The sequence below is a fragment of the Aplidium turbinatum genome, chromosome 5 (genome assembly GCF_918807975.1).
Source record: "Aplidium turbinatum chromosome 5, kaAplTurb1.1, whole genome shotgun sequence".
NCBI lineage: Eukaryota > Metazoa > Chordata > Ascidiacea > Aplousobranchia > Polyclinidae > Aplidium > Aplidium turbinatum.
Window position 1 is genome coordinate 28,004,106 of NC_137476.1, and position 24,761 is coordinate 28,028,866.

The 24,761-nt window shown below is 38.0% G+C and overlaps 3 protein-coding genes and 1 non-coding gene across 4 annotated transcripts; all 4 read right to left on the reverse strand.

Annotated features, from left to right (window-relative positions):
• Positions 1-3,545: 3,545 nt before the first annotated feature.
• Positions 3,546-4,337, reverse strand: LOC145771092 (3-oxoacyl-[acyl-carrier-protein] reductase FabG-like). The gene has a single exon (XM_082582833.1). It carries the CDS (start codon positions 4,335-4,337, stop codon positions 3,546-3,548), a length of 792 nt encoding a protein of 263 aa, XP_082438959.1.
• A 6,907-nt stretch (positions 4,338-11,244) lies between these two features.
• On the reverse strand, positions 11,245-13,547 carry LOC145770274 (3-oxoacyl-[acyl-carrier-protein] reductase FabG-like). Its single transcript, XM_082581870.1, has one exon. It carries the CDS (start codon positions 13,488-13,490, stop codon positions 12,699-12,701), a length of 792 nt encoding a protein of 263 aa, XP_082437996.1. The 5' UTR covers positions 13,491-13,547; the 3' UTR covers positions 11,245-12,698.
• Positions 13,548-13,917: 370 nt separating this feature from the next.
• Positions 13,918-14,709, reverse strand: LOC145771093 (3-oxoacyl-[acyl-carrier-protein] reductase FabG-like). Its single transcript, XM_082582834.1, has one exon. It carries the CDS (start codon positions 14,707-14,709, stop codon positions 13,918-13,920), a length of 792 nt encoding a protein of 263 aa, XP_082438960.1.
• Positions 14,710-21,517: 6,808 nt separating this feature from the next.
• On the reverse strand, positions 21,518-21,620 carry LOC145771412 (U6 spliceosomal RNA). Its single transcript, XR_014289204.1, has one exon. It is a non-coding gene; the product is annotated as a U6 spliceosomal RNA (small nuclear RNA).
• Between the last annotated feature and the right edge of the window lie 3,141 nt (positions 21,621-24,761).

A 24,761-nucleotide genomic window follows, 5' to 3' on the forward strand; every position in this document is an offset into this window, starting at 1 on the left:
TTTTTATATTTTTGCAAAAAAATTCCCTCGCTTTGTTCGCTCAACCCCTTTTATTCACCTAACCGGTGTTATTGGGCATGCATAGTTTCAGCAGTGGATTAAGGGAATAAAAAGCTTTTGGTGTCCCACAAACAAACTAAAAACATTTCGAAATAAACACTGCTCACTCGAACAGCTTATAGTTAATTAACAATAAAATTGCTCAGTTTCAGTATTATTGAAGATAGGCTATAATGGGAAATGTGCCTTGAAAATAACATTAGCCTAAATGAAGATGGAGATACCGCCAATAGATTTTCGAAGTTCTAGTCTGCTGAAAGGATTAGCACACGAGGCTAAACAAATTTCCAAAAATTAATTATTGGAATCCTTCCATAGTTGTGAATGATTTGTTTTAAATGGTTCACCAAGTTAATGAAATTGGTTACATACAAAGTGTGCATTTTCATAAAAAACATTATTGCGCCAAAAATGCCATAAAAGCGACCAAAAGATGATACTGTAGGCCTATATGCCAAAAATTTCTGGGGAGCAAGCCCTCTACACCCTCTTCAAATTTAACTATTTTGGACACCAAATGTTCTGTCGCTCATTTAACTTACAAATTTTGCTTTGTTAAAACTCTGGTCCTGCCCTAAACTTTTTTTAGATCTATTGCTGCATTTTCGGCATAGCCCTACAAACGAGACTTGTTTAATCTAGCTAAAATGATGAATGTAAATTTTCTCCCTACATTGAAAGAGTTTGGGGCCCAATCTAACGTTTTCTTGTCTAATTTTTAAGCGCCATAACTAAACCTACATGCCCACTAATGGATTTCGGGGTGGGGGGTAAGATGGTACTCACACGGCCTTAGCTATTCATAAATGATTAATTAGTTGTGACCGATGAGCTAGCTGTTCTGTCCTAAACAAAGTATACTTTTCCTTGCTACTTGGCATGGCATTTAAAAGCTCGGCATTCTAACTTTATACATAAAAGATCACCACTAAACAGAAAATGGACAATACACAATCTTTTTATGGTAGAAGGTAACACACGTATTGCAAACAGCTGCAAAATTTAACAACAACAACAGGCTGTTGTTCTTGAAATGACATACGCGCATACATGGTTAAAATACTTTACACACAGCCTACAGTACAATGATTACAACACAAACGGCCACGATAACCGGTGAGATACAGTCACGAATTGATCTGGCCTACCGTGCACGGTAAGCTACAGTTTAAACTGATGGTGTAAAACACCGCATGGAAACACGATCTGAAGCCGTCGAGAATGAATTAAACCACACAATGAATTAGGCCTACGTCTGGAAATGTTGACTTCTAAACCTACAGGTTTAACATAAAATGATATATTTTAAATAGTCTGAACTGATAGTTGGCTAAAACACATAAGCTAGTTACACATAAGTTTATAGAAGAATGCGTAAAATTTCATGGAAGGATAAAATCACAAACAAAGATGTACTATCCAGAATACAAACCAACATGGAAATTCTACAAACAATTAAATCAAGAAAATTGAAATATTTTGGCCACATGATTTGCAATAATTCTATTCAAAGACAACTACTAGAAGGAAAAATGAACGGCAAACGAAATAAGGGCAGACCACCAAGAATTTGGACTAATGATATCGAAGACTGGTCAGGACTTAATTACAAAACTGCAGTAAAAAAATCTCACGACAGAGAAACTTGGCGTCTCATTGCCTCCAACCCTCGACGAGAGGAAAGAACTTAATGGTGATGAGTTACGAAATATGTAAAAAAACAACATTTATTTAAGCGATTCTTTTCTAAATTTGGTTTGAATAAGCAGCCTATAGGCAGGGCCCACAAGAGGGGGGGACAACCGGTGCATTGCACCGGTGAGTTCAAGGGGGCCCGACGAAATGTCCAAATTCACGCATTAAAGTTGATTTCAAGGATTTTGCATAAAATATTATTTTTATATTAGTTCCGTATGTGGATTGGGCACCTCATAGGTAGGCCTATGCCCTTTTTTAAAAGTACAGAATTTTCAATTTTTTTTAGTTCAGGGGGCCCGACAAAATGTTTAAATTTGCGTGCTAAGGTCGATTTTGCATAAAATATTAACTTATTTTTTATATTAGTTTCGTATTTCGATTGGGCCCATCATGGGCATTGTTGTCACTGGTCCACTTTACCCCATCTCTACATTACTATTAATTTAACTGTTGGCCAAATTTAGGCTAGTCAGCAACAAGAGTGAATCTACGTAATGCGTACGTGATATAGTGAGGCTCATTTTTATCATTCAAAAAAACTTCTACCTTATGTACATAAGATACAATTTAAGTTACCATACATACCTTTCAATAGATCAGAGGGTGCAAAAAGTAATTTCCGTGCTTTTTTGTGTCTTCTAAACCATGAAACCTTGAATAATGGCGTGTGCAGCTACTTTTCGTCATGCTTCACTAAACCTAATGGTATCCGCACAGTAGTGAAACTTTAATAGAAAAAAAAGGCGGGGTTCCACTTTACCCCGTTGTTCCGCTTTACCCCACCTTCCCCTACATGCGCATTGGCACGGAGTTGTGACCGTGTCAAATTTTAAACTGATTAATTCATTATTGATATAAAGCAGGAGTAACTTGACTTTACGTTTTTATTAGAAAATGCAAGAATTACTTTTTAGGCGTATTTCAGGGTGAAATCCCAAAATTGAGAGCGAACACTGGATAATTTTAAGATATATTCGCAAATTTTGGTGTCGCAAGAGAATGAAGTCATTGCTTGAGAGCACAGGAGAAAATCGTAAGATTACTAAACAGAAGCTGCATTAGAAGACATGGCTCAAAAACAACGTTGCTATGTGTGCGACTGTGCAAGGGAAAATGATATTGAATACAATTTATTATTAATACAAAACGTAAGCTTCCATATTGGATATTATCAGATCCAGATGAGGCGTGGCAGGAGACATGCTCACAAGCAATAAAGCCTTAAAAGCGTCCTTTTTTAGGATGTTATCAGCCTTTGGTTTAGTTACAACTACAGCCACGAGAAATTTGGTGGAGAGCTATGACAGTGAAGAATATTTCTTGCATGCATCTAAAATGAAGTCAGATCTACATCTTGATATTTAAACCTGAGAGTCCTGTCCTCAGAAAGTTTGATAAATTTTCCGGGAAGAGGCATAGGCGACTCATTGGACATAAAGATGAACAAATACACAGAATGTCATATTTGCCAGTGTTTAAACTTACAACATCTTAAAGGATGGATTAAAAATTATTGTAAAAGCACTAACTTCGCAATGTAAATACAACGTACATATTTGACAATTACACGATAATTTCACAAATTTCCGAATATAGGAACGTTTAAGATCACACGGTTTCACAGAACTCATAGAAATTATCGTTCTGAAAGAAAGCATGACAGGCTTTTCATAAAAACACCGCTTTTTGTTTACACATGTTGGCTTTATAGTAATTCATAAATTGAACAAACGATTGTACAAATGTTATTAACGTGATGCGTCAGCTACAACACGTAGGCTAAGCCATTACTTCATTGGTACACTATGACTTAATCCTTGTAAGCTTTGTCCACCGTCAATTCTTAAGCAAACTCCAGTAATCATTCTTGCTGCATCCGAAGACAGAAATAGAACAGCATCAGCTACCTCACTCGCCTCAATTGTGCGCTTGTTGAGAGGAATCGAAAGAGCTGCCCGAGCATAAAGCTCATCCTTATTCATTTCCAATTTCAAGTCCTTCAACAAATTTGTACGCACTGATCCTGGATTGATGGCATTAACTCGAATTCCTTTAGCTGATAATTCCAATGCAGCTGTCTTGGTAAAATGATCAATACTAGCTTTTGTGGTTTCGTAGGCAACACCATTCAGTGTGTGCAGTTGGCTGCATATACTAGACATATTGACAATGTTTCCTTTCGATTTTTCAAGATATGGTACAAACTTTTGAGTCAGAAAAAATTGAGGTCTAAGATTGACGTCGAACAATTCATTATAACCTTCGAAAGATGTGTTTTCAGTGGTGCCACTGATATGTATTCCAGCACTGTTCACCAACACGTCCAACCTGTCATAAATCGTCGTTGTTTCTTTATATACTTTCTCTATTCCATCTTTTTGAGCCAAATCAACAACTATTTCAATGACATTTTTAGCTCCAAGTTCTTTGCAATCTTGAGCAACAACAGAAAGATTCTTTTGGTCTATATCCACGAGACTTAATGCTGCTCCTTTGCTGGCAAATGCTTTCGCTATCGCAGCTCCTAAGCCACTTGAAGCTCCGGTGATCAATACGATTTGAAAGGAACTCTCTGCCATTTGTAATTTTGATTGTTCCAAAATAACTTTCAAATATTTAAATAATCTGTAAAAATCCTTGCAAAAACAGTTGTAGTTATCTCCACGTTTAGGTTCACAGAAGTAACATTAGCATTTGGAACCTATGTTCTGTAGAAAAGATATCATACCAAAAACGATTTGCCTTTGAAGACTTTCATTTTCCATACACTACATAAAAGCCAAGGGCAGATCCAGCGAGTATCTTTAGTTGGGAAAGAGGCGATTCCAACAAAACACAATGATGTGAAGATTTACATTGATCAGACCTTGTAAATATAGTGTGAATAAAGTTACGCCGTAAAAAAACGACGCCCCAGCCCCAATTACAATTAATTTTAAACCTTCCGCATCACTGAAATGTTTTCTAGAAATGATATTTATTTGAAGATGGTTGTGGACAGACAGACGTAGACAGTAGGCTACAGTGCTCATACACAATTTCAACCGGCATATTACGGCGCACTTAAACGTCAGTTGAACATCGCCCGACGCAAACACTCAGAAATGAGTGTTCACCTAGTTTGCAGAACTAGTTTGCCACGTGTTTCCAAAACTTTCCGTTGAGCAAAAACCAACTCAGTCTACCCCAGACAGCAAATCAGTCGCTTTTTATATTGATCGAATGTCTGTAGACGTTCGATCAATGTAAAAGACTGGTTTGTTATCTGGGGCCAAACCAGGCCCATAACCAGGGGGTTCTTGGGGTTCCCAGGAATCTCCCTTGAACTAAGAGGTCCACATTTTTGGAAAAGGTGTAGTAGTGTACATACGATCACAGGATCAGCTACCTGGGATTAGCGGATTAATGAAACCTTCCGGATAGTTCTGAATAAGAGGTTTCTGGAAGATAAATGGAAGATTATACAATAGTAAAGCCTTAAACTTTGATCATTGCTGCGTCATAATGTCTTGTGTTGCGCTAGCGAGTGTGACGTTATTATTTATCTCGTATTTTCTCGGATACAGTGTTACCTAATAGATAATCTTTCTTGCATTCTACCTTCTGGATAATTCTATGGATAATCTAATATATATGAGCGCAGTTCTCGTGATAAAAGATAGTTGAAGTGAGAATAGACAAGGGAAATGTGGACGTATATTGGTTTAGTGCAACGGTGGTCAAACTGCGTCTCGCGAGCCGCATGTGGCTCTTCCAGCTGAATAGTAATGTTGAGAAAGTGTTACCTCATAATTCAAAAGTTTATATCAGACATAGCTCAAACGTCTCAAACCAAAATCAAGGTTTTATAGAGACAAATGTCAAAAACATTCTGTCATTTTCTCAGTGTCAGTATGAGAACAAATGTTCTCCTGAAGAGGCGAGGTCAGACCAAATTGAAAGAATACAAAATTAAAGTGCAAAGATTGCAGGAGGAGTTGCAAGCAGAAGCGCCGGAAGCGGGGGGGGGGGGGGGCGGATGCCCCCCCTACCCTCAATTTTTGTGCAGATGGAGGGCCAGGGGGGCCATGGTGCCCTTTTAAAGTCATGTAAGCTACTACACATTTTGCAATATAACAATTTCTGCTATTTGCTTTTAGCCTAATTATATAATCTTTCATTTTTGCCTCAAAATAATATATAGGCTACGGCACAAAATTTTACAACACAGTTAACAGGCCTTAAAACTCGTTTTTTTTTTCGGCAACTATCGTGGCCTACCGGGAGCTCCTTCTCGGTGGCCAAACCTGCGTGCTTGGAGGCCAAAATAAAAATAACGACAGCACAAGTAAATAGAATTAAACTTGCAACAATGCTAAAATGATCACTTAGCGTTGTTGAAGTCTGGGCCTGGGCGACGTCCTACAATAGAATCGTTGCACCACGCAATAACTGCTTTATCGGAATTGTAATCCAGTACTGCGGGACCATCTAACGACACTCGCACGAGTGTCTCCAATGTGGCTGCTTTTAAAGAAGTTCGCCACTCCCCTGGAATTCTGTTTAGCAACGAAAAACAACGTTCGACATGTGTTGACGATGACGGCAAGGTGATAAAATAAGTGTTTCAATGATGTGAAGGACATTACTAAAATAAGCATAATTTTTGCAAAATATGATCAAAAAATGTTTTTCCTTCGGATGTCAACTAACCTAGTTCTCCTTTTTAACAACGATTCAATGTCCGACAACATCGAATCGACATAAAAACGACAATATTGCCAGCCGATGTAAATTAGCACTTCGGATTGAGACTTTGTTAAAATAAACGTCGGGAATTACAAACAAGACTTACAGCGCTGGTGATCGCAGATGGATAATTGGATATATTCCATCAATAACAAATATTCCCGCACAATACAACAGTGGCGATTATGACGCGCTGACCTAATTTTAAGTCACTCTTTGATACTACGTATTTTCGACAGTTAATCCACGATCATTTTATTGCGAAATTAAATAATTGGCTAGAAGAGCCCGGCGGCCAAACTTGACCGATTGAGGAGGTAGCACCGGTGGTCATTCAAGCACTACTTAGCGACCATGGCCGCAGGCTGCTTTAAGGCTTGACAGTAGGTTACATCATTATAACATAGCATGATGCTCTTCTTTGTATACCGGACACTTGTAGGCTATCATTACTCAATACAAAGTGAGCTGATAGATTAGCATTGTCGCTATATCTTATCTTAAAACTTGAAAAAAAATTGGCCTTTTAGTAAACAAAAGTGCCCTTTTTTCGTAATCTTGCCCCCCCCAGTCAAAAATCGTTCCGGCGCCCCTGCTTGCAAGCTAGATTTGCAAGAGCTAAAACCATGCTTTGATATCCTTGTAAATTCATTTAATGTTAATGTAGTCAGTGCTATGACTGTCCAGTTTTCCAACTGTTTGTTACAGGCACGTGTGCTTTAGAAATGAAACTGAATGAAATGCAAGACATGGCTCTAAAATTTTTTACTTAATGACACACTACAATTGAGTTTGGAAGAAAGGTTCCAGAGTGTAAAAGACATTTCTGTATTTAGCAGGATATTTTGTTGTGAATTTTTATTTTCTGAAATTAAAGTTTGTAAAATCATACATTAGTTAGCTCAAACATCACGTGCCCGGCTCAAGATCACGGGGCGCAAGTTCGACTCTCGGGGTGTGCGCTTGAGCAACGCATTTTCAGGACTGCTCTCCATTCAGCGGCACCTAGTGAATGGAATAATTCCTTGACAACAAGACTTCAACAATCGGAAAACTTCACTCTGCCAATCTCGGTAACCGGCCCTGTGTCAAGAGCCTCTACATGTCTACAAGTATGCGGAACTACCAAGAATAACCAATCAAGGCTTTGTCAGTGCGAGGATAAAGATTCAAAAACCAAACCAAACCAATGCTTGGAAGAATTAATTCGTACCACTTTAATAACACATATAGTCCAAACTTACAGAGATTAACAAATCAAACAAAAACCTATTATTGTGTTTGTTGTTTTTTGTTTCTGTTAAGTTATTTCATTTACTGACGCTACACATTTTGCGGCTCGCTAGTGGTTGTAATTTTTGGCAAGTGACTTTTTCATTGAACAAGTTTGCCCACCCCTGGTGGATGTATAGTGTGGGATATACTTTATGCTAAATTACAGTGAAATTCGCTGAGGCTTACATGTATTGCTGTAGTTTGATATTGACAAGGAATATTGTGTTTTGGCATCTGTGCGATACAATTATAAAATACTGAATTACTGTGATATAGTTAAGTGAAGTTGCATACAGAGCTTGAATAAATCTGTTCGTTGTTAGTGATTAAAAGTGAAAGGAGCGGTGAATCTCGCTAGAAAGGAGGGTTCTCTTAATTACGATTTAACTCTACCGGAAATTTAGCTTAGACAAAGGAGCCGTGAGCTATGAGAATTACTGATTGTTGAGTGATTTTACATCAGGATTTAATTCTCTTTTGGGTGAGAACTCTTAGATGTGACAATGTTTACAGAGAGGTTCTGTATGTTATAATTAAGCTAAAATAATGTCATTGCTTTGATCAAGCTTGTGTGAAAATGCCAGGTCGGGAAGAAGAAAATAAAAGGCTATAAAGCGTGCTGCACGCAATGCATGAAAATAGATTCTTTTTTTTCACTGCAATAAACAAAAAAGAGATGATGATACAACAAACACAAACTCATGTGATTATAAATCTCCAGCAGCTACATCATGTGCTGAAAAGCCAAGTCCTTCTGACACCTCTCATAATGATGTCTGCCATCCTGATCAACTTGGAAAAAACTCTTCCTGTAACCGTGACGCTGCAGAAACTGGTCAAGAAAAGATAAAAAGTACCACCATGTCAGGTAAATATTAACTTTGAGAAAAGTTGCATCACAAAAAGTGTTATCTTAAAAATGAATATTTTTTCTGTAAGCTTACTCATTTTTAATGTTTCTACTATTTTTTGACAGAGTCAAACCTAAAAGATGACATTGGATTTTTCATTAGCCTAATTCAACTTTAAGTATTGCAAAAGTGGAGGAAACAATTGCAAATCTTTCTACAGGCCAGAAATATCACTTGCTAAAACATCACTATGAACCCCAGTTACTATACAATACATATCCTGTTTCTGAATACAATAGAAAATTAAAATCATTTCAGCACAACATGCTTCAGCAACACAAGTGGCTGCAGGGTCGGATTTAGCTGATGGGGGGCCCGGGGCACTTTTAGATCGGGGGGCCCCCGTGCAAAAAAATTTTTCGCGCCGTAGACGCGAAAAACAACCTCTACGTCTACAGTAGCATTAATCCAGCACTGCACAGCATTTTGCAGAAACTTCAAAGGCTGAAAGAAAGAAAAAATAACACAAAATCACATTTTTTCTACATAGGGGGGCCCTTCAAAAGTCGGGGGGCCCGGGGCACTTGCACTCTCTGCCCCCCCCCTAAATCCGGGCCTGAGTGGCTGACGTTCAGTGCAAAATTGAATGGTGCCTTTTGTCTTCCATGTGCTTTGTTTCTATCACAAAAGCGAATAAAAACTTGTCAATACTTTGGTAAACAAACCTTTCACAAAATGGGTAAAAAAGGCGTATAAAGTAAATGCACATGTAACAAGGCCTTATCACCAATAAATGCATAAAAGCCTGCCTATAGGTTTATGTAAAGCATTGAAAAACCAACAACAGCTGTCAGAGCAATGTTGAACAACAAAGTTTCTGAATACATTGCCGGAAAAATGACCACATCATTAAGTGCGTAGCAGAAGCTGCACTTTTTCGCACCTACTGTTCTGCATTTTATGCTTCTCCCCTTTGGTGTAATTATTCAATATCAGCTATTAATCGTCTGAAAGTTGCATATAACAACTCGTTCAGAATTCTGTTCAAATTGCCTAAAATTTGCAGCATTAGTCACATCCAAGCAAACCACAACGTGAACACTTTTTATGCTCTGCTACGGAAGAGCATTGCTGGCTTTGTAAATCGGTGTTGCAGCTCTTCTAACTCCTATATCAAAGCGTTAATGACCTCTGAGTGTTTCGCTCGTTCAATGTATTTACAACATTATAACCGTACAATGCTTGTTGTTTGATTTTCAATTATTTTATTTGTATGTGTGTGCTGGCGTGTTTCTATGGACCTCTATCTTCTGGTCTGAACCAAATAAATAAATAAATAAAACTATTTTGTGGAAGACAATGCAGAGGTCTCTGAGGAGATAAAGAAATAGTATCGGCTGATTCAAACCCAGAACCTTTTTAGCTACCTTTGAAAGTCATTGCCCAGCATGAGCATAGTTTGTTTGCATTTATTTATTTCGTTTTTGTAATGTTGACAATTGAAAGTTTGTTTTGTTTGTTGGTCTGTATATCCAGTATAAGTTATTATGTAGGCTACTGCCACTTCTTATGTTTTGATTGCTTGATTGTGGACACGCCAAGAAGAAAGTGTTTTCACCAGAGCTGTGATACAAGTTCGGCGGCAGAGTAGGAAATGCCTTTGGTTCTAGTGCTGGTAGGTTTGCATTCGATTCCAGTTCGGATTACACCAAAGACATTAAAACTATAGCCTACTATGATGTTGTTGCGTTAGAAGGGTACCGTAGTGATGTTACACTGCAGGCTCAATTCTCAAAATTACCACAGTGGTTTCAGAGCGAAAATAACGACGCAATAGCCTACCATTTGCAGAGTTGTAACACTGTTATAGCATTCAGAAGGATTTTTCAGTGTGTATCAAGAGACATTCTCAAAAACATTTTCAGAGTCGAGTAGGCCTAGTTTGGTTAGATTTTTCTACCCAGGTAGCCTAGCCTAGTCTATAAATTGCTATTAATTGTTTATACTTTTCGTTGTTGCCACCTATTCTACACAAGTTGTTCAATTGCTTATTGCACCCTGTCAATGCATGATGTTGTGCAGATTGGGTAAAGCCTAACTCATCGTAGCCTAACTTATGGGAATAACAATTTTAACCCCACAAAATGACAATGGCCTACTTGCCTGATCGACAAACAGAAACTTGGATTTGAGTTTAAAGTTTGACGCCACTAAATTAGACAATTTGAGTAGAGAGGTTATTTTTTTCAACCATAAACAGAAAAACTCAGCAACGACACAGCATTGAACATTATAAAAACAAAATAAACTTTCAGCTAGATGCATTGCTGAAAACGTTTGTTATTTTATTTTTATCATGTTAAGTGCCGTATTGTTTTTGAGTTTGTTTCTTTATACTATATTAGATTCTTCTAACAGTAGTCTAGGCCTAAACAAGATTCCAAGTCTACCGAACGTTTGCAAGCACTTCGCTCTGACTGAAGATGAATTGAGACTATCCTGTAGGCTACTTGCGTTTTTGTTGCTGATTGTACGTACATGCGCATTGGCACGGTGTTGCGAGTGTGCCAGATCTTAAACTGATGAAATTATTATAAAGCCGGAGTAACTTGACTTTAATTACGTTTTTATTCGAAAATGCAAGAATTACTATTTTAGACGTATTTTTGGTGTGAAATCCCAAAATTGAGTGCTTGGTGCTTACAAGCCGAACACCAGACAATAATTAAGATATATTTGCAAATTTTGGTGTCGCAAGAGAATGAAGTCATTGCTTGAGAGCATAGGAGAAAATCGTAAGATTACTAAACAGAGGCTACATTAGGACATGGCTCAAAAACCACGTTGCTATGTGTGCGTGGGAAAATGATATTGAATGAAATTTATTATTAAGCTTGCATGTTGGATATTATCAGATCCAGGTGAGGCTTGGCAGGAGACATGCTCACAAGCAATAAAGCCTTAAAAGCGTTCGTTTTCAAGCTGTTGTTAGCCTTTGGTTTAGTTACAACTACAGCCACGAGAAATTTGGTGGAGAGCTATGACAGTGAAGAATATTTCTTGCATGCATCCAAAATGAAGTCAGATCTACATCTTGATATTTAAACCTGAGAGTCCTGTCCTCAGAAAGTTTGATAAATTTTCCAGGAAGAGGCATAGGCGACTCATTGGACATAAAGATGAACAAATACACAGAATGTCATATTTGCCAGTGTTTATCCGAATGTAACAAGTTTCTAATTTACCGAACAGCTTATTTACACTTTCCAAGGAAGTATACTGAAATTGTTAACATCACACAACGCCTGTTTTAATTGTTGATGTTTGTTACATTGCTACGTATTGGTACGTACCGGACCGGTAATGATAATGCAACAATTGCTCGATCATACAGGCACAGCAAACTGTAACCATGCTGTAACAATTAGAAAAGCTTCGTGGCCCACATGAAATAGTTTCGCGACCTACCGCAGTGGGTCGTTGGTCACAGCGGTAAACCATAATCTCTTCGTGGGAAAATTTTAACATAAGATTCCCCAATCCGTTCGTCTGTATGTAATGACCGAAAGAAACACTCTTCTGAAAACGTCTATTCAAGCTGTGACGTAATAATGATAAGCATTATGAAGCTATTCAAACACCTGTTGAATTTGGCTTACACCATATCTCGTAATTCAAGATTTAACGATTACGTAATATTTCACAGGTGTGACAAAGGTGATGCAATCTTTGCTTATTTCTAGCAACAGTCCATGACGTAACACGTCAGGCTCAGTAGACAACGGTTCTATGCGACGTTTGATTTGAAAATTGTCTGTAACAGTCGTGACCTACGGATTGGAAAGCACTGACCAGGTGACGTATGGAACGACTCTCGAAATTGCAGCATTGGCCTTTTAGTCTACTCTAGGAAGGCTTATAGGCGATTGATTGATGCCGATAATAAAAGTACATGCAACCAATAAAGTAAAACAACTTAGTGCTTGCTAAAGGTAAGAATTGTAAACTTACAGCATATTAAAGGATGGATTAAAAATAATTGGAAAAGCACTAACTTCGCAATGTAAACACATTCATATTTGATAATTACTTCTTTAGTGCACTGCAGTATAGTCCTTGTAAAGTTTGTCCACCGTCTATACTTAAGCAAACTCCAGTAATCATTTTTGCTGCATCCGAAGACAGAAACAGAACAGCATCAGCTATTTCACTCGCCTCAATTGTGCGCTTGTTGAGAGGTATTGAAAGAGCTGTGAGAGCATAATACTCATCTTCACTCACTTCCATCTTAAAGTCCTTTAACATATTTGTACGCACTGTTCCTGGGTTGATGGCATTAACTCGAATTCCTTTAGCTGATAATTCCAAAGCAGCTGTCTTGGTAAAATGATCAACACCAGCTTTTGTTGTATCATATGCTACACCATTTAACCTGTGCAGATGGCTACATATACTAGATATATTAATAATGTTTCCTTTCGATTTTTCAAGATATGGTACAAACTTTTGAGTCAGAAAAAACTGAGGTCTAAGATTGACATCAAACAATTCATTATAAACTTCGAAAGATGTGCTTTCAGTGCTACCACTGAGACCTACTCCAGCACTGTTGACCAATACGTCCAGCTTGTCATAAATCGTCGTTGTTTCTTTAAGCACTTTCTCTATTCCATCTTTTTGAGCCAAATCAACAACTATTTCAATAACATTTTTAGCTCCAAGTTCTTTGCAATCTTGAGCAACAACAGAAAGATTCGTTTTGTCTATATCCACGAGACTTAATGCTGCTCCTTTGCTGGCAAATGCTTTTGCTATTGCAGCTCCTATGCCACTTGAAGCGCCAGTGATCAATACGGTTTGAAAGGAACCTTCTGCCATTTGTAATTTTGACACTTACAAAGTAACCGTTAATTATTCTTCAGGTACAATTTCTCTACAATACCAAAAAAAAACGTTATGTGCTGTAAATATAGTATATAAAATACTCTACATTCTGAGATGTATGCTGGGTTACAGAAAGCAGAATTACAACAAGTACCGTAACCTATGTTATGCAAAAAGAAATCTTACAAAAAAACAAGTTACGTTTGAAAACATTTATCTTCCATATAGGCTACTACTTTAAGCTTATTAAATGTTGCATTTTGTTACGTGCTTACTAAATGCTGCGTTTATTAAATTACTGAGGGTTCATGATAGCTGCGTTTGTTTAACATAATCTGATGATACAAAACGTACAGTTCTTAATAAATTGAACAAAGGAATGAACAAATGTTATTAGAGGGACACAGTACAAACACAAGTGTTACTTCATTGGTGTAGTGTAATACAGTCCTTGCAATGTTTGTCCACCGTCTATTCTTAAGCAAACTCCTGTAATCATTTTTGCTGCATCCGAGGAGAGAAATAGAACAGCATCAGCTATCTCACTCGCCTCAACTGTACGCTTGTTGAGAGGAATCGAAAGAGCTGCATCAGCAAAATACTCATCTTCACTCACTTCCATTTTTAAGTCCTTTAGTAAATTTGTACGCACTGTTCCTGGATTGATGGCATTAACTCGAATTCCTTTAGCTGATAATTCCAAAGCAGCTGTCTTGGAAAAATGATCAATACCAGCTTTCGTTGTATCATATGCAACACAATTGAGCCTGTGTAGTTGACTACATATACTAGATATATTGATAACGTTTCCTTTCGATTTTTCAAGATATGGTACAAACTTTTGAGTCAGAAAAAATTGAGGTCTAAGATTGACATCAAACAATTCATTATAAACTTCGAAAGATGTGCTTTCAGTGCTGCCAATGAGATTTATTCCAGCACTGTTCACTAAAACGTCCAGCCTGTCATAAATCGTCGTTGTTTCTTTAAACACCTTCTCTAATCCATCTTTTTGAGCCAAATCAACAACTATTTCAATAACATTTTTAGCTCCAAGTTCTTTGCAATCTTGAGCAACAACAGAAAGATTCTTTTGGTCTATATCCACGAGACTTAATGCTGCTCCTTTGCTGGCAAATGCTTTTGCTATCGCAGCTCCTAAGCCACTTGAAGCTCCGGTGATCAATACGATTTGAAAGGAACTCTCTGCCATTTGTAATTTTGATAGTTCCAAAATAACTTTCAATTATTTAAATAATCTGTAAAAATCCTTGCAAAAACAGTTGTAGTTATCTCCACGTTTGGGTTCACAGAAGTAACATTAGCATTTGGAACCTATGTTCTGTAGAAAAGATATCATACAAAAAACGATTTGCCTTTGAAGACTTTCATTTTCCATACACTACATAAAAGCCAAGGGCAGATCCAGCGAGTATCTTTACTGGGGAAGGGGATTTCAACAAAACACAATGATGTGAAGATTTAAATTGATTAGACCTTGTAAATATACTGTGAATAAAGTTACGCCGTAAAAAAACGACGCACCAGCCCCAATTACAATTAATTTTAAACCTTCCGCACCACTGAAACGTTGTTTCTAGAAATGATATTTATTTGAAGCTTTTTTCCGCAGGCTTTTCTACCGGGGTTGAATTAAAAAACAAGAAACGAATGCATGCGAATGACTGGTGAGTTAAATGGGCTCAAGAAAATAATGGATCGAAGTTACAAAATCCTTTAGTCCTGTGAGTCACTATGCATACATGATGGTTGTGGATAGACAGACATAGACACTACTGTGCTCATACATAATTTCAACAGTCATATTACGCTGCACTTAAACGTCAGTTAAACGTTGCCCGAGGCAAACACTCAAAAATGAGTGTTTGCCTAGTTTGCAGAACCAGTTTGCAGAACCATTTTTTCAAAACTTTCCTTTGAGCAAAAACCAACCAAACCAACCAACAGCGCGGCTGACTTCATCGAGCTGAAGCAGGTAAACACTAGGCTATCCGTTCAGCAGCAAATGGCGCAACACAAATGGCGAGCAGCCATGGCGAGTGGATAGCGCGTTGGGCTCACAGTCGAAAGCCTGCATGTTCGATTCCAGCCACCCGCACTTGCTGTTGTTTCTCTGGGCAAGAAACTTTACGATAATTGCCTCTACCCAGTGATCGATTTCGAGTAATGGGTAGTACCAAATTGAAGTCATAAGTAGATTTGAAGTCAAAGTAGTTGAAGTCAAAGTAGAAAACCGGAAACAGACATTGCAGTCGGCTGCAGCGTGGGTCAGGTGTACGTCGGAAGGCGTACACCGATGCATAGCGCTCAAGTCCGCTTTCCCGCAATGCAGGATAAAGATAAACAAACAAACAAACAAACAAACAAAAGCATATTGACAAAGAAAATTGCAAGAACCAGAGTTTAAAAAACACAAGATAGCCGCCCAATTCAATTGACAACGCAAAGATGCCTGAATACAGTGCTAGCCAGTGGCGGCTGGTGAATCCTAGAAACGGGGTGCTGCGGACAGGCGAAGTCCGGCCGCGTGAGTAGTAGTATCATGCGTTCTAGAAGCCCCAAGGGTATCACGGAAGTTACACGGAAGCTAGGGTGACAACTGACATAGATGACCTTACAGGTTAATGCCATCCTGTTGTGCTGATAGACACTCAATTTGTATGTACTTTTTGTTTGTTTATCGCCAGCAAAACAATAAACTGAACTGAACCACAAACTACACCTCATAAAATTGTTATTTTTCTAGTTTCCCAAGTTCAGAAGTACCACCTGATTCCCTTACTAAGGCTACTAATCATATGTTCAATATAATTACATTTCAGGTAAAATGTACCAACGCCACAAGGCGGCGTGACGACACGACTGCGCTCTGCGAAATCATTATGGCTGTTTCCTGAATCTGAATGTTTTAATTACGACTGTGATACAATTTTATTAAATGCCATAAGCTGTTGCATAATTTGTAACGTATTGCATAATAAGAATATTAATTGTATTGCTGGTATTAGCATCATCTAAAATAAAAATGTAAAATTTATTCGTACAAACAATAACAAACTTAGAGTATCGTTGTTTTGAAAAAGCTATTATTCTGACAAGCTTTAAGTGACATCATACCAACAAATTAAATTTCCAGGTTAGTTATATTTATCAAAATTACCGTACTATCAATGATCACCTAAAACAGGGGTTCTTAAACTGGGGTCCGTTGACCACCAAGGGGTTTGCGGATTAGTTTTGGGGGATCCATGAACCCAATGGAAATCTTAGTATATAATTTTAAAAATGAAATAATTTTTTCAAAAGAAAAAAGATTGAGTTCAAACAACTATCCTATCAGCCCCATCAAACGCGAAGCCACAACTTCATGTTCTTGTTGAAGACAAACAGCAGTTTCTTCACATTAATGAAAGTAAATCAAAGATATTGAAAAACAATCTGCATTAGCTATTTCTTAAATTTAATAAAACATAAATTTTGTTACCAATTCATTTTAATTTTATTGCGTTGTGTCCAATTCATGCTGATCAAAAAAGTTTCTCGGAATAGGCCACAAAGAGGGTCCACGCAAACCAATTTTTTTTCAAGGGGTCGGCGTTAAAAATAGTTTAAGAACCCCTGACTTAAAACCACTGTTTCAATGATCTTTATCAAACAAATGCTCAGCTAAATTATGAACCTGATAAGCTACACAGATTTAAACTGAACAATACCAAAGCAAGTGGTTCTTAGTTTTGATTTAGTGGTTGCGTGTTGAGTTGTATCGTCATGTTATTATAATGGAGTGGCTTAGTTGTAATAAGCATCATAAAACAAAATCGCAAATGTTATTCCTACATGATAAACCTAAAGTTACGTCGTTTTGATCAAGCTATTATTCCAGGTTAGTTACATTTATCAAACGTTACTATAAAGCTTTAGCTGAAACCACTGTTACAGCGAAACGGAGACCTGGTGAAATAAAGATTTGCCGAAACCAACATACACCGAAACGAAGATTAACCGAAAAGATGATAAAATGCAGTATTTATGAAGTATTTATTACTGTTCAAGATGATTAGGCTAAATGCAGTATTGACAAGTCATGGATGATAATAATTATAACCAACTAAGCAACCTTTTGATTATTTGCCTTACAATAAACTAAAACCAATCCACTGACCAAAACACTCATCAAAGTACAACGAAATCTTCAATCAACCTAAACACTCCAAACAACAGTGAAACCTCATTGATATACTGTACCTATAAACTTACCAGAAGATCCGCCAATCAATCACAAGTTATGAAACTCGAAACATCCACTCCCCATAAGAATGAAACAAAGTATTCGGAAAGACCTGGAATTGAACCAATAGACCTATCCACCAGAATCAATAGTGAAAACTCTATTTCTGCAAGCAAACAGCTTTAAGAAAACAACATGGCTGCAACCAAACCGATAAAAAATTAACAAAATTTTTATAAAATTAACTTAATTAAATCCTGCATATTAACTGATCTATAAATTTTATGTCCATATGCATACAGACAGTTCACCAAATTAAACGCGATCAGCCCACAATACGAATTGTACAGGAAAAAGAACTAACATATGGTATTTAATTGGTGATGCTCCATATGCCTAGAACTAAAAGACCTGCTGTTTAAATCAGCAACACTACAACTACAATGGTTAATATTTTGTGACAAGACAATATTTTGTGACAAATCAGTGACAAGTTATGAAAATCGAAAGATCCACTCCCCATAAGAATGAAACAAAGTATTTGGAAAGACCTGGAATTGAACCAATAGACCTATCCACCAGAATCAATAGTGAAAACTCTATTCCTGCAAGCAAACAGCTTTAAGAAAAAAACATGGCTGCAACCAAACCGATAAAAAATTAACAAAATTTTTATAAAATTAACTTAATTAAATCCTGCATATTAACTGATCTATAAATTTTACGTTCATATAGAAAGTTCATACAGAAAGTTCACCAAATTAAACGCGATCAGCCCACAATACGAATTGTACTGGAAAAAGAACTAACATATGGTATTTAATTGGTGATGCTCCATATGCCTAGAACCAAAAGATCTGCTGTTTAAATCAGCAACACTACAATGGTTATATTTTGTGAGATTGAGCTTTTTATGTTGGTTGAGCGAGAAACTTTATAAAAATAACGTTAATAAACCTTTATGATCTTTAAGTAGCCTACACTTAAGGTGTGTTTAGGACTTATATTATAATGATAATTATGGCAGTACTTCGAAGCGAAGATGAAGAATAGTTAATATTACATCATTTACAAGCTCTCATATGTAATGCAATGTATCATATGCAAAGTAGCCTAATTGTAATGAAAGAAATGAAGGCAAGAGAATTATGAACGCCAGCGAGATTAAAACGATCAATGCGCAGCATCACGAAACAGAAGCGATGGCACAAAGGTATCCTGTAACGTTAAATAACCGCAAACATAGGTTGTTTTCCTGCTCAAGCGTTTAAAAAAATGTAATGAAGCTTGGTAAAAAAATTGTTACCATCAGACCGACAAAAATTAAGGGTAATCCTCGGAAGTTCACGAAATGTAACAAGTTTAGGTCTACAGTTTAAAATCAACAACACTGCATTAGTTATTATGTTCTGAGATTACTATTTTTATATTGGTTGAGTAAGAACATTTATTAAAGTAGCGTTAATACCTTTATGACCTTCAAGTACGCTTTAGGTATATTTAGGATTTACATTGTAATGAAAAATAGATTGTTTTATAAGCACCACACAAGATAGGCTACTTCGCACCTACAAAGTTCTACCATGCGGACATTTATGTTGTTGCCAAACTTGTGAACAAAAAATAGCTACATGTCCTTGCTACAGAAAACGTATTTCAAAAAGTATCATTGTTTATCGCATTTAATAAAGTTGTATGGGGCTTCTAGAACGCATGATACTACTACTCGCGTGTCCGCCAAAGACGAATACAACACCGGGGGCCTCCCTCAGAAAAATTACATTTGATTCGGTGCATTCTGAGCATACTTTAGCTCTAAATTGTGATAAAAGTTTAAGTAAAACTTGGCTCATTTAAGAGTTTTGCAAATGTGTAATATTTTGAAGGGGACGATTAACAAACATAGGCCTATGTAAATAACACGTTCTACTGTAAATGTTCAAATAGAAAACGCTTGTTTTTTTCATTACCTACTCCACAAAAATTCACAGGTGGCCTATGTCACTTTACATTTTGGATGTAGATACGTTGCTTATTGCGTGACATATTAAATTCAAACAGTTTTTTTTTCAAGGATGGGAAGTAGACCTATCCTAAAAAGTATCAGTTTTTCTAGTACTTCCCTATTTACGTCCTTCTGTATCTAAGACTACCGTAATACTAATCAACGAAAATGTAAACTACTAATTGGTTTTTGCGTTACACTTAACAATGCGTAATTTCACAAAGTAGAAGCGGATTCACACTGGCTCGCTATTGCGCGCAAGCTGCTTTTGACGTTACCACGACGCCAGGCGCTCATCGACTTTTCACATTGCTATTTTTCCTCACTCGCCTTTGGGCTTGTACACCGTTTTGCTATTCGTTTGTGTTGACAATTCAAGAAAACTCGCGGCTCTACGACGTCACAATCGAGTGTCTCTTTAGTTGTAACCTTGCGCAAAATATTTTACAGCACGCCGAATTTCCAAATATAATTTACACTTATAGTAGGCCTATAACAGTCAACAATTCTGTGAACAGAGAACATAAAATAGGCTACATTTTGGGCAGAAGAAACGCTTAAGATATTTGAAAAACTTTTTGTGAAAACTTTCATGGGAGTGCTGCAGAACCGCAGCACACTCCGGCAGGGTAAATTTAGTACAGTCACCGAAAGAACGCAATCATGGAACGCTAGTCATTTTATAAAAATTCAATGCCTGGTGAACAGTCTCTTTCTGTATATAGCTACCGTGCGTTTGTTGGACAATGGACATTCTGATGATACAAAACGTGTCATGAGTCATGACGTACAAACAAAAGCATATAGGCGAGTTCAATGCAGCTTTACAGTGTCAGCGGACATCATTGCAGCAGCGCAAAAAGAAACATATTTTCCACGTCAGTTCAGTTGAGTTGTTTTTACTTCTGACCATCATATCAAAAACAATACACGTCAACATAGCAAAGGTCGAGAAAAAGGTAGAAGCAATAGCTTACTGGATCTGCTGCTATCTACGACATCAGCAACAAAAGTTAAGCCAATGCTCTGTTGTCTGTTATTTCACCTGTTGAGTGTGATCACTGTTGCATGCAGGGCCGTAGCCAGACCGCAGAGCAAGGGGGGGGCCAACTTTTCGTTAGGGGGGCCGAAAAAATTTGAATGATTTTGGCATTTTAACCTCTTAAACACCGGTATCCACAAAAATTGCAATATGTCAGTTTAGTGCAGGGGTCACCAAATGGCGGCCCGCGGGCCGCATGCGGCCCGCCACGCTGTATCGCTGCGGCCCGCGGAAGGTATCAGCGTACAAGTAGTAGGCCTTATAACCAAAAACACTTTTCATGAGGAGTTAAAAAGCACGACGGCAACAAATACTTTCCGGGAAGCATATTTTCGCTTTGCATACGATTCCTCCGACCTACCAATCAGATTATGTTCTAGGTGGGGGTTGCTTAAAGCTATTCCAATGCGATGTCCAGCCACACTGTCCCGGTGGTTGATTAAAACGTCTGTTTTCGAATTTCGAAAATGTCTGTGAGCATAGGGTTGCTTATTTTAAGTTTGCAAATGTCATGTAAACACTAGTGTGCGTTTCACCGTTATTGTGTTTCACGACCAGTGTTCTCTTTATGCAAGTTTTTATTGGCAAAATAGTTCGGTGTGCCAACTCAATTTATAACTTAATAAATTGGCAAAATATTATATAGAAATTTAAAGACTTTTTCTGATTGTATTATGAAAATATTTAGCTTAGTACTGCAAAAAAATTTTTTTTTCTTTTTTTAAAGAAATATGGAACGCTTCACGATTTCGCGTGTCATCCTTGCGCAGGGGCCATGCTAATCTTCTCTGTATCGTTCCAATTTTAGTATATCTACTGCCGAAGCAAGTTCTGCAAAATGCTGTTAATCAACAAATTCTTGCCACGCTGATAAGCATCGCAAGTGTCAGTTGTATACAACAAAAGAAAGACGGTTTTATAGACTCTCACAAAAAAGATGAAAAACCAACTCATTGCTTTTTTAAATGGAAGACTGTTCATGAATTACGATTTTTGGGTGATTTCTACAAGCATTTGTTTCATGGTGCCTGGTTTCTTTTTCCCTGTTATTGGAGCCTCTTTTTCGCTGATATGTTTGTAGGTCACTATTGTTGCCTGTATTGCGATGTGTCAAACATTTCCTTGTTTACTGAAATTGTTAATTGCAAGATATCTTTTGTAAAGCGAAGTGACAACACCACTCTTGCTTGGCGATGAATATTCTGATGAAACCGCTCGCCTCGCTATCTAAGTGCGCAAAACAAGTGGCCTCGTTTATTTGGCATTGTTAAAAAAGTCAAAAGTGTTGTAAAAGGAGCTTGGCCTGGCAGTAGCGTTGTTCGATTAATGTTGTTGCTGCGGAATTCTTCTTCTCTCGTCTTCTTCTCTCGTGTTGTCGCTATATGTCAGGGTATCCGTTGGTTAGCCACTGCCTGGTGTCGTCATCGATGGAAACTAGACCTTCCATACCATGAGGTGGTCTCACTGGTCTGTATAGCCGGCAATCCTTGATAATGTGGGCTGCCGTCTGCATTTCACCACACTCACAAGCAGCACTCTCTGCCAAGCCCCAGCGCAACATGTCTGCACCATAGCGTCAAACACCAGTGAGCAAACGGTTACGCCTTGATGAGGCAAGTCTAAAGCTGCGGTGTTCTAACATAAATATGAACAACATGTAACGCTGGATACTGGGTACGAAATGCGTTCTTTTTTAGCATAAGAGTCAACCTACCTAACATTTTATTAGTGCGGCCCGCCACAGCTCTCCTTAGTGCCAAAGTGGCCCGCATGCAAAAAAGGTTGGTGACCCCTGGTTTAGTGTTAAGACCAGTAGCGTAGCCAGGAATTTTAAAAGGAGAGGTTTTGACGACCGGCGGGCGAAGCCCGACGGCGTGTTCGCCTAAGACGACACCCAGCGACGGGGGGTCTGGGGGGCCTCCCCCAGAAAATTTTGAAAAATTACTTTGAATTTGGTGCATTCTGAGAGCATTTTCAACAAAAATGTGGGTATGAATATTCCTGTAAAATGGTGCTGTCAGGTGGCATAGCAAAAGGATAAGATCATGTTTTCTTCAGCATTTTTCGGAAATAAAGCTAAGTGTCTATGTTTTCTTGTTGCTAATTCCTGGCTGAGATGTTTGAATGTTAGGTATTGGCACAACTCGCTCTTTTAATGCAGCTTTGTTTAAAATTAGGCAAATTTTTTTAGACTGAAAGCATCATGCTCAAGCATAAAGAGACTGAAAGCATCATTCTCAATATCGTGACGTCACACGCGTGCCAAAGGGGGGGTTGTAACCCCCCCCCCCCTTTGGCTACGCCACTGGTTAAGACCAACACTGGTCTCTTATCACGGCAACCATATTACAATGACCAACATAACAAAGCAATTGTTGACTTGTTGTATAAATAGCGGTACTTGTTACGAGCAAAAACTTTAACTGGCTCGAAGAAGCTAGTGCCGAGAATTTTGATATATGATTACATTCCGCCTATACAACCGTGAGCTAGTCTATTGCAATTGCAGTCGCGGATGTTTGGATGCAAGCCGTCTCACAAACAAGTCTAAATCGATAGATTTCGATACAGAATGTTCAAAGGCCATAAGCACTAAGTTTGCCTGTCTTGGTTGTAACATGCTCCGTCTAGTGGGAGCGTCAGCCCTTGTTAACACTGAGAATCCACTTTCACAAACGGCAGTGCTAGATTCAAATGTAGCAATATCTGCTGCAAGGTTGAACACTTCACAGATCAGAAAACTAGAAACAAAATTTATTTACACTGATTGGATTGAAGAAAAAATATAAACACTGCTTAACTGCACAAATTTGGTTTATCACTGCACAGATTGGTTATCACTGACCCTTAGAATTAAGTATGGTAAGTAATGGGTATGAATTAAGTATGAATTAAGTATGGTAAGTATTTAAGAATGGTAAGAATTAAGTATAGCCTAATTTGAACCGGTTTGTAGGCCTGCTGGAAATCCATTCCCTCTTTGTTAGGTTATCATTCTTTCCCAAAACATTTTTATTTTACACAGTTTCTGACAATTTTTTTACCAACCTAACACGTGTTGGCCTTGGTTGAATTGAACCTGTTGAGGTTGCCAAAGGAGGAGTTAGGGGGGGGGGCGAAATTGTTTAATCATCATAGCTGTTAACTAAACAAAACAATTGTAGTTAATTGGGCCAGTTGGAGCTGTGCAACGGGAAAATGAGCAAAATCATTATAATTGCAGCTGTTGCTCAAGAATGTTGGAATTTTGCCAGGGGGGGGCGAAATTTTTTTCAGGGGGGGGCGAGGCCCCCCTGGCCCCCGGCTGGCTACGGGCCTGGTTGCATGTCCATTGTCCAATGCTCATTCGACGTCTGCGGAAATTACTGATTGCAACGTTGCAGCATTCGCTTTCGGAAAACGTTCCATTTTAGTCCTGCAGCAAACGCTTGTCTGCTCAGCAATGTGACCAGAGCTGTGACACAAGTTCGGCGGCAGAGTGGGAAATGCCTTTGGTGCTAGTGCTGGTAGGTTTGCATTCGATTCCAGGTCGGATTACACCAAAGACATTAAAACTATACTATGATGTTGTTGCGTTAGAAGGTTAGTGATGTTACATTGTAGGGCTGTAGGCTCAATTGGCAAAATTATCACAGTGGCTTCAATAACGAAGCAATATATCATTTGCAGAGTTAAAACACCAACAGGATTTTTCAGTGTGTATCAAGAGTCATTCTCAAAAACATTTTCACAGTCGAGTAGACCTACTTTGATCAGATTGTTCTACCCAGGTAGTCATTGTAGTGGGGTTTAGCTTCGAAACTTGCAAGATTATAACAAGAATAGGCAAAAAAAGGTTTCTTCAATATGTTTTCCAAAATACTTTTACCAATTTAACAGTTACAAGACTTCAATTAAAGTACAATTACCAGTAGAAAAATAACTAATCGCAATTATTTAACCTACCCGTTAGTAAATCTTCGATTTAAC